The 17,147-nt window shown below is 43.2% G+C and overlaps 1 protein-coding gene across 1 annotated transcript in view; it reads right to left on the bottom strand.

Moving 5' to 3' along the window:
• usp43a (ubiquitin specific peptidase 43a) overlaps positions 1–16,506 on the bottom strand; it is a 155,030-nt gene extending 138,524 nt beyond the window's left edge. Inside the window, exons 1-2 of the mRNA XM_042485616.1 lie at positions 15,826–16,506; positions 2,804–2,974 (exon numbers count right to left, since the gene is read on the bottom strand). Of these exons, the coding sequence (XP_042341550.1) occupies positions 2,804–2,974; positions 15,826–16,437 (783 nt within the window). The 5' untranslated portion in view covers positions 16,438–16,506. The remainder of the gene's footprint in view (positions 1–2,803; positions 2,975–15,825) is intronic.
• Positions 16,507–17,147: the final 641 nt, after the last annotated feature.

Genomic DNA, 17,147 nt, shown 5'->3' with positions numbered 1-17,147 from the left:
TTAAAGCACCAAACATGGGTGCTTTATAGCAACCCTTCTCTGTTTCATTTTTCATGAAAAGCTGTTGTTTTTCTGACCAAGACTCCTTGGTGACTCCTCCCTGGGTTTGCTATGAGGATTGTGCCCCAAAAATTGTTTCAGTGTTCCTAAAGCATAAAGCTTCAAGGTGTCCAATACATAATAACGTATCAGTGGTTCACAAAAACATACAACGGCAGCATTTTTCCTGGCAACTGGGTTGACGGTAATTTTGCCTGCCACTTCATCACCTTCTCCTTTTACATCTACCGGCAAAAAAGTCACTGCAAACAAAGTTTCATTGCAGACCAAGGCTCAGTGGGTTTCAACTGAAGTGCGGGTGGAAGAATCCCAGCGGCACTCAGAGCGCTGCACCAATGACTCTTCACAGAACCAGCTCCACTTGGAGCTCCATTCTGGGATCTGTGGGGTTTACTGGTTTTGAAAAGACACGAGTCCATCTGAAAATTCTTTTGTGAACACGAGTGAATTTCTTTGACTAAAATTCAACAAACAAAGTCGTGCCGTTGTCGCCATTTCAAAGCAGGATGGCCATAGAGTGGATCAATGATGGCATCTGCCACAGCGGGCTTTAGATAACAAGGTGGGCATTATTTTGAAGCACATCATAGAACTGTATCCCAAACCAAAGCACTGATCCAATTAAACAATGGCCTCAGTGTTACATGCAACATGATTCTGCACCTGAGCTTGGATCACGATGGCACTCTGCTGTCGACAAAAACAAATGTGACGGCTTTTCGTGCAAAGGGAACGTGCCAGATGGAGCAGCAGATTTTTGTCTTTGCTGCCTGTGAAATCATTTGTGCTGTGAAGTCAAAGACAGACAGAAAACTCAACATGGGAAAAGGAGAGGACGGAAAGATTTGGCCAAAAGAGAATCAAACCTTCCTCGTCATTTTTCCACGACCCTAATGGCTTTAGCTGATCTAAGCTCTCTAGAGGTCATCTTTCTATATTTCACACAGAAAATCAAACATGGTGGAGGTAACTGGAATGTCTGGGACAACTGACAGATGCAGTCATTTTGCATCTGTGACCTGCTTACATTGAATGAGAAGCAGGAATGACAGTCAGTACTGATTTGGCTCCATCTTGTATGTGTACATAGGTGGGGGATAGTATAACTCGAAGATATACTATGCGGCATTTTCCAAAAGTAGTCATTCCTCCAAATCACTTATGACCCACTAGAAGTGTATGGAAGTGTATTGTTGTGCAGAGACTCAGCCGTCTGCCTGTATTTTCGTATGTTATATTTTCTGTGCTCAGATTGTTTTTGGGCATGTACTCCGTCAGTGCTCAAGTGAGGTCGGCTTTTATAAAAAGGTAGCAACCAGGTACCAGCAGGCATGCAAGAGACTCAGCACCGAAAAACAGATGCAAATACAGCAAGGCAAAACGCCAAACGAGAGTAGGGTTTCCCAAACATTGATTTATTCATGGCAGCATGCCACAATAGAAACCTCTGCCGCCACGAGTTATTTTATATTTTTGGACCTGGACCATTCATTAGGAGCGCTATTGCAATGTACGCACTGTTTGGTTATTCACTGCACCACACTCTCGCAGCACAGGGCGTACTCTGAGCACAGATGGAGCAGCAGAACAGCAGGCACAGTAACAGTGAAACTTTACTGTTGGGGGCTCAAAGTTGCTTGCACTCCATCTGCAAATCAGCTCTTACCAGATCAACAGATCAATTATCCACCCTGCAAATCAAACTCTACAAACTGCTGATGTGGGTAAACTCACTATGACCTCAGCCTGCCCTTCAGTCACAGACTCACAAAAATATCCAGTTGGTTTTCTATTTTCACTTTTTGTTGGCAAGTAAGTTTGCAAACACTAACTGACAAGAAACAAGCTCTTCATACATGCCAAAACTGAGCAGAAAAATACTTAGCAAAAAGTGAGTTGCAATGGTTATCTTAAAGCCAAAACCCTCAGATGATTTAGTACTGTCCAAGTGGGTTATTGCTCTGGTAATGCTGCTATTTATGACTCTTCTTTTAAGCATAATGCAATACATTTATCCTATTTCATCACTGCTAAAATTCAATAAAAAACCCAGGCTATTATTTACTTAAACCACTGAACATAACAGGCTTATATTATTATTTAGATGTAGACATCTGGGACAGGCATCTATAAGGGATGGGCTTTTATATCCTTTCACACAAAATTGTTGCTCAGCAAAGATGGCAAATACAATCAGTTTTGTCCATTCAAACCTCTGTTTTGCATCTCCCTTGCTCTCTTTGCTCTTTGCTGGTATTACTGTGTTCTTTGGTTCTTGTGGTTTTAGTAAAATGAACTCAATGCATAAATCGGTGAAAATTTGACGCTATCTCTAGCATGAGATTCTCTCCATCTTAAGCTTACCGTGTGTAGCATGTTCATAATGACAAAAGTTTAAACAATTATATTTGCATGACAATCTAAGCAGTAAACCAACATTAGTTCCAGAGGGTAGCCAAAGAACTTACTGCCTTATATTTTGAGTTTTACTCACCCAATCTGTCTGATGAGCTCATTAATTAATTATAGTTTGTCAAGTCATCAAGAAAAGCCAAGAAAATCAGCAAAAAATGCTTGTGCACAGGGTAAGTTATAGAAAGACATGGGAGCTCTCTGTGTTTGTGTGTGTGAGGCAGAGAGAGATTAACAAAAGAATACATGTGATCAGGAAACAAGCAACTACAGCTCTCAACATGAAGATAAGTGCAGCGCCTGTGGCAGCTAGTTAATGATGCGGACTCACCTTGGCATTGGCTTTGGTCTTGCTGCTGCTGCTGTTGCTGCTGCTGTTAGTGTTGTTGTTGGGGCTGGGATTAGCATCTTCATGAACTCTGTCCAAAAGCCATAAGAGGAACTCGAGGGCGTCGTGCTGAGAGTTTCCTCGAAACTGAGAGCCGTACTTGGCCACTATGCTCTGAGGAGAGGAAAAAAAACATCATAATTAATACTTTGGGCGATTTCAAGTCATTAAATTGTGACATTCTTCCTGACAAAATGAGGCCACTATCACATGTAGCACAGGAACTCATCATTTGTAAGATTGAGTTGGTTCTGCTTGGAGCACTCAGGGGAGAGATGGAAGAAAAAGGAACATTTCTCTCTCTTCTCATCACTTAATGTAGACTCATTTAAGAACATCTGCCAGACATTATTTGGGTATGATGAGATCATGTAACAAAGTCATTCATAATTCTCTTTGGACGATGCACTCTGGAAGAAACTTTCTGAAGAAAAAAATCAGTCAGAGCGCACTCAATTGCATGCATCATGCTTCGGAGGATGCACCAAATAAAGCCAATCCAAGAAAACGTCCAACAATGTTCACTGTATTTTCAAATAGGACTCCAACTAACGACTATTTTCTTGGTTACCTGTTGGACTATAACGTATCAGAAAATAGTAAAAATATGCCTATTATCATTACCAGCAGCCTAATTTTCGATCCTCAAATGTCTTGTCATATTTGACTAACAGTGCAAAACCCAAATATATTAGCTAGCCATTTAGTATGCAGAAATATGGTGCCTGTTGCCAATCCTCTGCACTGTACACCACCCAGGTTGGGTGGGAGCTAGCTAGTGGCGCAAATCATTTAGCAATTGCTGCTGGTAACAGTATCCCATTACTGTGAAAACACGGTAGCCACCCTCCACCCTGCTGAAAACAAAACAGCTAAAAACCAGCTTATGCTGGTAGCTGGTTCTAGTTGGTTGAAGGTGGCTTTAGATGGTCCTGACCCAGTTCTTGCTTGTCTTTGATGGTTCAGCTAGGTTGGACACCAGCCGGACATGAAGCCGGACAGAAGCTGACCAGCTTCTGGTCACACCAATATGTGTGACCAAAGACTGCTCAGCAAATGTCAACTCAAACCAAAGCAATCTAGATTGATAAATAGCTATACAGGTAAGAGGAAAACATGTGTTTTTGCTTTGGCAGATGCCATTAGCAACCAGGCGTCCATTTGTGCCCAAGGTGTAAATAGCCAGTGTGGGTACTAATAACCAACTATACTCCTGGATGTCGTTGCAACGTTGACATAAAATGGTGAAATGAGCAGGTCTATTCACCTACTCTGCCTAAGTTTATGTACACAGTGTATATTCAGCAGCTTTATATATCCCTAAAAACTGAAAAATAATAAGTCAACTTAGTTTGAAAATAACCAATATCGACACACAGAACTCGAACCCAAGTCCAGTCTTTAACCCATCCATCCTCCACGTCTTACTCCCTCTGTGAGCTGTATTTCTCTTCATACCACATCATCTGACTTTTTCTCTCGTAAATTTGCCACTTTAATTTCATAGAATATACAAGATTGACTAGCACTTGCCCAAACCATGATGTCTTTGCCCTACCCTTAACCGCCTCTGACCTCAATGCGTGTATGTGACGGGTACAAGCTAATGACAGCACGCATTGGGTCCATAATAATAGGTTTTAGGGATGGTTGTACTGTTACTGTTCTGGTTGATGATGTTGAACTTTCTCTTTAACTTATCAGGCAAATTGACAGTTGCATATTTCTCTATTTGTTTCAAGTAATAATTTTAACTTTGTGCGTTTTCTGAGAAAGAGTTAGAGAAGCAAAATTTGTTTTTCTTGTAATCAGAATGCCATTCCTAAAATTAATGACATAATTATAGAAAACCACAGTCACTTCAATTGGAAATGATTTTATAACTCATTTGCCAAACGAAAAGCTGGTGAATGGCTGCAAGTACTGAAACATACCGTTAGGCCCTGATAAACCATTTATATTACATTCAGATTAAACTGAAGGTCAGACAATACCCCTTTTCCAAAGATATTTTCTTAGGAGTTTCACTTAATATCCACGACACACACATATCAGAATGAGGAAGACAATTCCACTAATAGCAAGAAAACTGACACCCAGTTCAAACTGTTGTTCTCACTTCATATTGAAAGCAAAAGAAATTACATCATCCTATTTTTTCCAAAGCTTCTACAACTGTATTTGTAGTGAGATTGCTATTATTAGCAGCTTAACAGCATCAATAAACCAAATCAGACAACTCTGTCCTCGTGAGCCGTTTGTGCTGCCAGATAATATTTCCAGAGATTGTTTTCCAAACACATTCATACACTGAAAAAGATGACTCACACAGAGGACAACCAGAACCCTGACAGGTGTTACTAGAGAAAAAAAACAGCCAGACTGTCTAATTCAATTATGAGGACGGAGTTGAGTCAGATGGAGAAAATGACACGAAAACCTAACGACAGCATTAACACTACACTGGGTGGTTACTTCTCTGCGTCTCTCTCCCTCCTCTCTGTGTGAGACTGACAGCATCCAGCCTCGGCTCCACAACTCATTAAAAATCACCACATTATACCTGCAGTATCCCAGTATCTAAATATAAACAGGCGGGAGGACCCCCCCTCTGCATCCACCTGACGGAGACAGCCCGCTAATGAGCTTCATCGCTACGAGGAGGCACTGACAGGGGATGGAGGGATGAGGGACAGATGGAGAGAGGGAGCGGTGGAGTAAAGGAGGAGAGGAGTGAGGGAGGGACGCTGGCGGAGTTTCAACAGACCTGTTTTCTGTCTCCCTTATCAAAAAAGGACGGCGCTGTTGTGGCTGGCCCCGACATGAAAAGTGAGAGTGCAGTTTCGCAAAGCCACCGACAAAATAACAGGGGCGAAAACACTACAGCACAGACAGTTTCCAAGGTTACGGTGAGAGCGGGCACAGAAACCTTAGGTTACGACTTCATTAAGACGAGGGGATGACCTCTCCATGGCCTCATCTGCTGTTACCCCCCCCATTTGTTTGTGTGTGTGTGTGTGTGTGTGTGTATGTGTGTGTGTCAAAGTCTTGGATGATTATTTCGCTCATCTTTTTCATATCTGTTTACAGTGTTGTCTCTCAAGCGTCTCTGGTGACATGTGCCACGCAGCCTCAAAGCCACTTAAAAAAGATTCGGCAAAGTGGTGAGGTTGTATTCCCCAGCATCGAGTCGTTTTTAATTGAATTCTTGTAAAGGGAGAAATGAAAGGGAGAGAACAGAGTAATGAGATGGCGAGGATGCGTGCAGAGACAGATAAACAAATTGCAGGTTCGTGAAAATGTGGAGTCGCTCTGTAAACATCAGCAGTGTTCAAAGCTGACCTGAGCACAGCTCCTGTGGGATCTTAAGTTGGGCAAACACTCTGGAGGCAGTCAAGGAGAAGATAAAGGTGGGCGTAAGGGTCAACTTGAGGGAGAGCGGAGAGTTTTTTTATGTGAGCACTATTGATCAGTCTAGACCTGATTCTCAACCCACCCGTCCCTGATTGGTCCTGACCTGATGTGCTGGGTTCAGGCTGCATTTCGCTTAATTTACTTTGGCTTGCAGAGAGCTTTGTTTCATTTATTGATTTCATTCATCAGTTGTTTTCTTCAGATCAGAGCATGTGGAACAAAGCTGTGGAGTCTATTTTTTCTATAATTTAGAGCTATTTTTTTTCCTTTAGAAAATTGGTTGTTTATAATAGTACAGTAGTATAGTTTGTATTTGACAGAATTCTTCATTAAGTGTTTTTGGAATTAAAGATCAATGTTGATACCTCACTCCCACCTGGAGTTACTGAACTGAAACTCAACTCCACCAAAAGTCTAAATTATTTTAGAAAAACGTGTTGAAACGGAGTTTTGGGGGCTCTGAATTGGTTTCAGGTTATATTACCAACATGATCACATCCCTACTCGTCACATTTTGATGCTTGGGCAGAAGCCTAACCTTCTACAGCGTAACTTAAGGCAGAAGGGGTCGGCAGAAGGTCACATGCGCAGACTCACATGATTAAGAGGAGGACCCCAATTTGTGAATCTTAAAATAGCGATGGAATGACCCACCCTACTCTTCCTATGAATGACCAGTACTTGTTGCCTTATTTGGATTAGTTAGGTTTAAGTATGAGGAGACAGACTGGTCATGGTAAAAATGTCAGGGTCAGCCAATCAGAGGCAAAGTAAAGCAGTCATGTCAGTACCAGGGTGTCTACAAGTATTAAACGGTTATATTGCAGATATTTTTTATATTGCAGATATTTTAAGACCCTTTTGATGACTCTTTAAATCAAATATAAGGCCAAATTTGCAATGGAGATACACACTAGGTGTGAAAATATACTCTTTCAAAGAAAACACATTGATGTCAGTTCAACATGAACTGTCAGGTAAAATGACTGATGATACTGCTGTGATTCCACCGCCTTGAACCAAGTTTGTAACACCTTCCACATGCAGCACAGGTGGTGTTGTAAGCATTTCCAGGCACCAGCTTAATGTTTTCAAGCCATCTGTGGTTACACTTGCATTTACCCATTTTTTTTGTTGACGTCCTCAGTCGAATAGTGTTTCTCTGCTGTTAAAATTGCATTGCCAAAACCAGGAATTCTCAAGATGACATGACTAATAACGATTTAAGAGCCATCCAATCTGAAATGAATCCAATAATTTACTTTTAATGGCTTTTTTATATGTGTACTGGAGAAATTAAAAAAAAAACCTTTAAAGGATCCATGGTCACCCTGAGCACATTCATGTGACAAACATGGGCTGATGTGACAAAGCAACTCAAAGTTGACATCTAATTTCACGCAGGACACAAACACCAGTCTCAAGGGTCAAAGTCCTATACCTGCTGGGTCCATCCAGCTCTGCTCCCACCCGCCCTAAGCAGACTTCCGTGCTCTTTATACTACACCAATTGTATTGATTTTCTTTGAACAATGTAGACTGGTTTACATTGGAGTTGGTCCAAAGGGTGTTCTCAGCATCATTATAGTGATGCAGGATACAGAGCCAAAGCATTGTATTTTGACATCTTGGGAGTGAGACCAAGTCTTGTCCAAACCAAACCAGGTAGCAAAAAGAGAAACCAAAAGAATAAAGGATTACCCCCTCTTCTACAAACAAAGACAGCAACAAAGAAGAAGACAGCATTAGGAGAAAGATAACAGAATGACAAAAGACAGCTGTAAGCCTGCGCCGTCTCCAGAGCAGGGGTCATGACCTCCCAGCGGTCAGCAGAGATAGTGGCTGCACTCTTGGCAACCTCCCTTTGCTTCCACACCCAGATGTCTGTTTTAGTGCCCCGTCTTACTACCCTTGCTTCACCTTACACCATTACCTCCCCGTGCCCTCCCCACATCCATCTTCCCACTCTGTAAACAATGACGGATCAGAGGGCTGGCAGGCCAGGAATTTACTATAAACATACATCACGCAAATGTCCCTTCTCTCTCTCCCTAAAAACCCATTTACACCACCTCACCTCATCGTGGTCCGGCCTGCCAAACAGGCCTGGATGGATTTCTCACTGACGGACAGCAAATTATGCTGACAAATTATGTTAGGGCATGACCTAAGAGCGACTGCATACACTTCTTTTCCACACACACACACACACACACACACACACACAATATAACTATTCCCTCCACAGGTGTGTCTGGAATGAGGCTGGAGAGAATCTGTCATTACTGGCTGCTCCATTTGCTGTTTCATTTTTCAGCAGCCTGGTGTTGCCAGCTCACCTTTGGACGCAGGACAGTCATCACTTACAGCCTCCACTTACACACCTCTTTCTCTCTCTCCTCTCATGCTGTGTCTCATCTATCTTTTTTCTGCCTCACACACACAAACTTTCTTATTTCCCTTCTTTCTATTATCTCTCTTTTCCTTTCCTCTCTATCATGTAGGGACAATTCCCTCCACTAATCAGTCCCAGCTGAGCTCCGGCTGTCACACACAAACACACACAGATGAGCCTCTTTTAGCAGTGCAGCACCTGTCCTACCCCGCCTCCCCCGCCTCCCCCACCTGCCATCCTCTTCAAGTCTAAACTATCTCCCTCTACTTTATTTCTGTGTCATCTTAGGCCACACTGGATTTCTCTCCAGTACAACAGAAAGCAGGCAGGTACTTCTTGATGACAAATCTAAATGCCACGTCTCCGAATCAGACCTATATTCTCTCTGTGGCTCTGAGAAGCTTGGAAATCTTTCGATAAAGGTGCCAGCAAGTCAAGACCGAACAAAGCCTGCGTGTCTGCGGATGTCCCCGGCGTGGGATTTACAGGCGATCAGTTAGAAATAAGAAGGGATGAGATGCGATGGAAATAATCGCCTCTGAATGGTTTACAGCCCGCGAAAGGCTCCCAGGGCTCTGCTGAAACTGAGAAATTGATACTCTGAGGAGGATTCACAGCTGAGGCTGTAAATACGCTACTGTGTGCACAAGTGCACAACTGAGACTCTGGGAAGCTGTATCAGGAGCTGCATGAACATATATGCTGTTTCCATCACTGAGATAAAGGAGAAAATTCATCCCCATGATGTTGTGACCGCAGCATCACATCCCATAATACTAAAGATTGATTTATTCCCATGGCTTCCTTCAGCGTGTCGTTCAGGCTCGGTAACATAAATCATGGGAGGGATAATAAACCTGCTGGAAAATGGTCTCATATTGTAGTGCTTACACAGATACAGCAGCAGACACACTTCTCCGTGTGTTTCTTTTATTGCCTTTTGTCACAGCGGTGTAGGTATAATGGAGTGCGGCTCACTGAGTCGTGGGAATGCATGCTGCTTTCAAACAGCATATGGTGGCTCTGTTACAGTAATTGTAAGTGGTCTGGATTTATAAGTGTGAGATGAAGTGTTTGAAGCATTACTACCTCACTTCAAGAGATGAGATGCAGATCCTGCCCCACGTCTGCCGCTAAAGTGTTTCACACACACTACGTCTATGTGTGGTGATGGAGTTTTATGTAATACAATTCTAAAAAAAAAATTTTTATTCTTTTTTTTTTTTTTATGTTTGTTTGTCATTTAGTGTCCCCTCTTTAAATAGAGAACCCCAGTAATGAGTCCTAAAACACAGACATCCATTAGAATTTCAGCACCGCTTTATCCTTCGTCTCAAAGTCAATGGGTTTTTTGAGTGTGTTTTCAGTTAGAAGCCTTAAATAAGTGGTTAACACAAGCTGAGGAGACTAAAGAGGTTTAGGGTTTACGACATAAAAGGCATCAGCAAATACCCCATTCACAAACTTTGAATCCTCTATGTATCTACAGAACGTCATCATGCCGAACTGCACCGAACACAGCCTCGTCGCGGCTACATAGACTGTAGTGTGGTTCGTTTTAGCCTAGCAAGAGCGTTTTACTTCTGGCAATAGTATTCAGGTTTCAAAAATCTTAAAAGTGGTGTTCACTTGTTAAGATTATCTTGCTGAACTACACATGTAAGTATCATAAACGTTTGTTCACCACAGAACTTGTTCTCTGCAATGATCCAAAATCCAATGGAAAAATCTCATAGGCTTTTTGATGAAGGGACCAGGGTGATGTTAGCTTCTGGGTTGGCATAAAAAGAAAAACGTCATTCCTGGGGCACTCTATGTAGACGCTTTTGCAGATCTGTGAACGCAGCACAGGTGGAGCTCTCCATGATTTTTTTTTTTCCTCAGCAGCAGTTTGTGAGTTGGGCAGTGGATAATTGATCAGTCAATCACTTCCAAGTTTAGGCCCAGAAGAATGAAGGGTTTAGCTTCACTTTCAATATACCTGACATTCTACTGCTTCATCCATGCATTGAGTACGCACCATGCTGTGACAGTGTAGTGCTATAAATAACTGTATATCTCAACAGTGCTCCTAATGAAAGGTCCAGCTCCAAAAATAGAAAATCTATTGCGGCAGCAGATGTTTTGATTTTTAGCAGCCTGCCATGAATGAAGTAAACGCGTGGGAAACACTTATCATATCTACTGCGTGCTTAAAAACAGAAAATCTTGTAGCATCACACTGCTAAAGTAAAAAAAAAAAAAAAAAAAAAGAAAAAAAAGTTCCTCCATCTGCTTCTCCTGAAAACTGCCACAATCAAACTGAAATGAGAAGCAGCCCTGCTGTGCAAATTTAGCATGGAGTCCAGGTGGTACATATCCCCACAGCGACGTGTCTTTCCACAAACAATGCATGCATCTTTAGCACCGAGTGAGAACGAGAGTGGTCCTTGAAAGGAGAGCAGAGACGACAAAAAGACAAACAAACCATCAGTCTCGCTGCCCCTGCCTCACTGTCACACACTGCCTGCACTCCCAGAACAAACAAGACTACTTAAAACACCAGGCTTCATCTTCCCCGGCTGAGCTCCTCCGGCCTCACAGAGCTGCATCCTGTCAAGCATTAAAAAAAAAAAAAAACGCGTCCTACGCTACAACTTCTAAAAGTAGTTACTGTGATGTTAAATCCTTGAGGTCAGGGGCATTACGAAGAATGAGCTCGTGCTTTCGCAGAGTTAAACTGATGTGGACAACTTTTGGAGCGACCAATAAAAGGACACTTCGTCCCTTTAGATTTCATCAGCGTCAAATGTGTAGTGAAGCAGTTGTGGCAGAAATGTTGACCTTTAAATGCAGCACTTCCATTAGGATGATCACTGTAAGTGCTAAGCTTAGCGGCACTCGGTATCAGGTTTCATATCAGTCAAAGTGTCAGACTTTTAGGAATCTAATGAGTGTGCATGACTCTCGAGTTCCCACATCTAGTGAATCACACAATCAAACTTTTCACACCCTTTAGTGTATGTGATTTTGAGAAAAAAAAAAAAAGACATTACACAGTGGATAAATAATTTAATGTCTGCATAAAGCGGAATATAAGTGCACTTTGTTTTGTCAAAGCCCAAGAAAACAGAACGAAACTTGTTTTCCATCGACTCAAACTATAAAATACTGACTTGACTCCCTGCTGCAAAGCCTGAGGATATTCCTCAGTTGAGATATTGTGATTTCTGCTGAAAGGCCCATGACTCCTACTCACTCCTAATATCCCCAGAACAAAAAAAAGTGGAAAAAAGTACTGCAAAACTTTCTTTTCCTGCTTCCAATTACAGGCCAGCGCCTCTCTTTAAACATGGAGAGATTTGGTAACAATCATCAGCTGTCAAAGTTGTCTGTCCCTTCATTCCGATTACAGATGAGGGGGGGTCTCACGAGGATCACAGGAGGGACGATATAGTTTTGTTTACCAGCGATGTCTCTTCCTCCCACTCTCTCTGTCCCTGTGAGTGCACACCATTGGAGGTGCCTCAGCAGGGGGGCATCCTCCTGTTCCAGGCTGAATGCGCTCGCTACAGTAAACATCCTCTCTCCTGCTTCACCCTGCACTGAGCAGACAGACACAAATCACTGTGTCGATGCGATGGGGCGAGGCGAGAAAAGGAGAGAGAAGGACATGGATTTTTTTTTATTGCAGCCAACTATGATGAGAGGTATTTGAGCAAATAGAGGAACGGGTGACTATTTCTATTTAAGCACAAGGCTGCACATTCTGACATTATGTTCAAAGGATAATATTTAGTATTTCCTTTCCGTGAGTGGCCATTACAGGGACTGATATCAGCCACCATTTAACCCATTTTACTACACAGGGCCTGAATCAGACGCACTGAGACTGAATCACACCTTCTGTGACTATATTACTGCCTGCAAGAGACAACAAACTACCAAATTTTGGCGTTTCATGGGGATTTACTGTGTTTTGGAGCCAGCCGCAAGTGGGCATTTAGTGAACTGCAGTTTTGTTGGCACTTCTGCATTGGCTTCATTTCTCAGCCTCAGAGGTTGCTGCTTGGTTTTTCATGGGAAAAAAAACCAAAATGTGTTCTTTTGATGAGCACAGATGGGTTTTATCAATGCCCAAAGACGAACTTTAAAGCGTGTAAATTTAGGGTCTTACATGCATAATGAAAAAGCATCAGAAATTATCAGACAATAGCCTCAATCCAAATCTGAAAGACTGTTATTTAAGTTTTTTCACATTCTCCTAAGGCTGGGTTGATTCGAGCGTAATTATTCCTGATCCACATAATATGGATACAGCCAATCAAAACTCAGGTGTCAGTTGATACTAATGTTAACCTTTCCTGCTTCAGCTCCCCGACCATAGTAAGCACAGGGAAGAGTTGTTTACCTCTGGCGCCAAAGTAACTTTGGGGTTAACTCCCTTCACTGGGAGCACTTATTTCAGTCAGATAGCTGACCTCGAGCCGTAGTACGTTCTTAATATATTTTGCACTGTGTGCAAAACCAGTGTTCTGATCAGAGCAATCAATCTCATCATGCAGTGCACACTGTAACCAGGAGCAGCTTCAAAGGGAGTAATTTTATTGAATATACTTCCTAATTTCTACATTGAGGGCCTTTAATCCATACCTAAATATCCTTGAAAGCCCTTGTGTTACTTGATGTTTTTTTCCCTCCGCAAACTTTTTATTATATCAAAAGTCTACAGAGGCTCAAGTGAGTGGAGCTGCCCGTGGCATTAATGATCCAAAACACCATGCCTCTTTGAATTTTTCAGATCAAAACAGCATCTTCTTCTGTGTTAATCACTACCTTTCCCTTACAGCTTTGGAACACACTGCACTCTCTCTCTCTCACACACATCATTAATCTATTGCTGAGTCGTGGTTGTCGCTGAGGAACAAAGCTGCATGCAAAGTCATGTATATCTACCTTCTCCATTATAAATGCTAACCCACTAATACCGTCTCCCAGTGCCTGTGCTGTTGTGTATCTTTACACATGCTGCTTACCCACTCCCCTACAACTTCCCCCAGGCTGTCTGTGGATGCTACAGAGCAGTCATCACTCAGAAAGCCTACCGGTTGACTGTCAAGCTCAGAGGGAACCCTGCAGCCCTGGCTCGCAACAACCACGAGTGACTGCAACAGCAAGAAGTCTTCAGTGTGTGAGCACCTGTTGATTTAATATATTTTTTAACAGCCTTATATTTTGCAATATACTTTTGCAACTCAAATCACATGCATTAAAGAGTTTGTGTAAATAAGACAGGAATGCGTGACTCCCCAGCACTCCACATACCAGTCCAGGAATGCAGACGAACCACCTGAAGTGCTGCATTGTAGAACAGGTGAGTCAAGTGGTGTAATCATTAACCACGTCGTACGCACAAACAAAACTACCACTAGCTCAGTAAACCATAATAAAATGTTGAAACTGGGTGGCAAAGTGGTGAGGTCTTTTTATTATTACTGCCTCACATGAAACACTAACACATGACCTGTGCACCTTTTACGAGTGGAAAGGGGACACAGGTAGACTGTTGCCCTTTGAACCACATTCAAACAAGCGCTCACCTGTTCTTTAAATATTTGTTTTGTCAATATAGATATGTGATAGTTGATTATACTGCTTACAAATCCTTCAAAATCCTCTAGACACATGCCTGCTGTGTTGGTAGGCTTGCTGCTGAGTAGCGGCAGGGCACAGGATACACAAAAGCTATTATGACCGTGTTGAGGGAAATAAACTGTTTGATTCGTAACTGGGGAGATTCCAATTGAAGAATGTGAATAAGTAATCTAACCTGAAGATAATTGCATCTCCTTATTCACTGCTGGAATAGCTCACAGGGGGGCCCCGGGGCACAAATTTCCTGTTGAACCCCCATTGACCCCCTCTCTCTGTGCACTGAGTATGTATCCTGTGTTCTCCAAGTACCCATTGACTGCAGCACACAACTCAAGGCAGCTTAATTATAGTATGTCTAGAGAGACCCAGAAATCCACCACCACTCTAAGATAGAATACTACCTGGCCCCAGGTTTGCTGTATGTCAATTTGTTTGTGGTAATTTGATTTAAATGCCTTGAGGCCCAATGATATTGGTTTTATTGTGCTGTTGCAGAGCACATGACCAGACAAACGTGCAGGTAATGAAATAATCACAAACCAATTGACATGGGGTTTGACCTGGGGGTTTCAGGGCCCGTAGGGGGTCTGACGCCCATGCATGCTTTGTTCAGGTAGGAAAATAGCCTTTCTGAATAAACTGGAAAAAAACACATTTCAAATCTAACAAAAATATTCGGTAAGTTCCCAGAACAAAATTGAAAATTTGTTAGAAAGAATTGTTAGAATTACTGCCTTGTGGTTGTATGCAAACCACTAAGGGTTGCACTTGCAATATACACCCATGTCTGTGAAAACACGGATGGTTCACAAAATTCTTCCCTCCAGCAGAACAAAAGATCTATACAATCGGCATACTCTTAGGGTCAGCAACCAAGATTAGTGTCACCAATTCAGTATCTGACCAAATGTCTCCCATTCTGTTCCTGAGATATGACGTTGAGTAATGGCCACAAAAGAGGTTTTGCAAAACATGATGATGTCACAGTGAATTCGACTTTTGACCTGTTGGATATCAAATGTCATCACTTCATCATTACATTCAATTAGACTTTTGTGTGAGATTTTGTCATAATTAGTGCATGGGTTCTTGAGTTATGGTCAAAAACATGTTTCGTGAAATCACATTGACCTTTAACCACCAAATTCTCATCAGTTCATCCTTGAGTCCAAGCGGCTGTTTGTACCAAATTTGGAGACACTCTTTCACGGCCCTCTTGAGATATTGCATTCATGGGAATGAGATAGACACAAGGTCACAGCTAACCTTTGACATATGGCAACCCAAATCTAATCAGTTCATTGTTGAGTCCAAGTGGATGTTTGTGCCCCCCCACCCTTGCATCTATCTCTTTACAAAATCCATCTTCTCAATGGCATGTAAGAATATTTGTGACTGAAGCAGCAGCGTGCTTTCCACTGAGATAAACAGGCATCGAGACAAACAAATAACAAACAAACAAAGCCATGGCATCAGCAGCCACCTAACTGATACACAGGCTGTGCCTCCGCTGTGTCCTCACCTTGAACTCCACAGACAGCTGCGGGGTGTACTCCAGGGTCCACAGTCCTCGAACCAGCGACGCCAGCTGCTCGGTCACCTCTCCCCTGGCGGGCTCCGGCTCCTCGCCTCTCACCTCCCCGTTCACCCTCCGGTGGCACAGATCCGTCTTGTACTGCTCCAGCCCGAGGTACTCGGCCAGTAGGTCCGTGTTGCTGAGGCACTGAACCACGGCGTTCATGAAACAGGTGTTGCCGTGGTTCTTCAGTCCCAGCACCCCGGGGGTCTTGTCGCCGTGGCACCACGACAGCCTGTCTTTCACCGAGCCGTGAGAGGAGGACACCGTGGAGCTCTTCTTCACGGTCCCCTCCCTGGGGGTCTGCGCACAGTCGTCTTTGAACCCCCCTGAAGCGCTCTGCCCGAAGCCGCCGTCGTCGTCCTCCGCGTCCGGCGGTTCCGCGTCGCCAAAGTGCGCCAAAGTGCCCAAAGTTTTAAGGATCCTTCCCATGAAATTCCCAAAAGACCGCAGCGATTTCCGTCTAATAAACCTCCCGGTTTTGTATTTCTTCTCTTTTCGCTTCGTCGTTTTGGGTTTCATGGCTTTTCTTACCTTGTTTTCCTTGCGGGTATCCATGGCTCTACTTATAAGGACCGAGAGAAAATGAAACAGGCTGTGGAGTCGCACCTGTCTGCCAGGCTGTCTACCCCTCCTCCTCCTCCTCCTCCTCCTCCTCTTTCCTTCTCTCCACAAACCTTACCGCTGAGGTGCCACTGACTCCGTGCCATTAAGGCAAATAATCATTGACATCCACTTGGACATCCCGGTAATTCCCAGTGCGATATGGCCACCAGTCCGCGCGTTTTGAAGGGTGACGCTCTCTCCCGGAACTACACAGATGAGACGCTGTCCTCTCTCCACACAGCAGGTTCAATTACACTTCCTCATCGATGGCTCTCAGCACTGGATGGCACGCTGGCGGACTCTCTCCACCGCTTCTCTCCTTCCCTCCCTCCTCTCTCGTCTATGGGGCTACACCGAACAAGTTCTGTCTAATGCCCGCCCCTCACACGGAAATTTAATTAACCTGGATTATATTACTTTTAGTTAAAAACTACAGAAATGTTGGCACAATGAGCAGAAATTCCTCTCCGCACAGTCTCACACTGTTGCTGGAGTGTCAAAGAGCGCGAAACTAAACATGTTTGTTTCTCAGGGAACAAGGAAGTTGTTGTCTTTAATAGGTGTCAACAGTGTAGCCTTAAACTGCCCCCTGTAGGTCCAATTACAACATCACCTGACTTGACTTCTTCAGAGGGTGTAGAAGAAGACTTGTTGCATGATAC

This window comes from Plectropomus leopardus, chromosome 4 (assembly GCF_008729295.1).
Source record: "Plectropomus leopardus isolate mb chromosome 4, YSFRI_Pleo_2.0, whole genome shotgun sequence".
Taxonomy (NCBI): domain Eukaryota; kingdom Metazoa; phylum Chordata; class Actinopteri; order Perciformes; family Serranidae; genus Plectropomus; species Plectropomus leopardus.
This window is presented reverse-complemented; position numbering and strand designations above follow the sequence as displayed.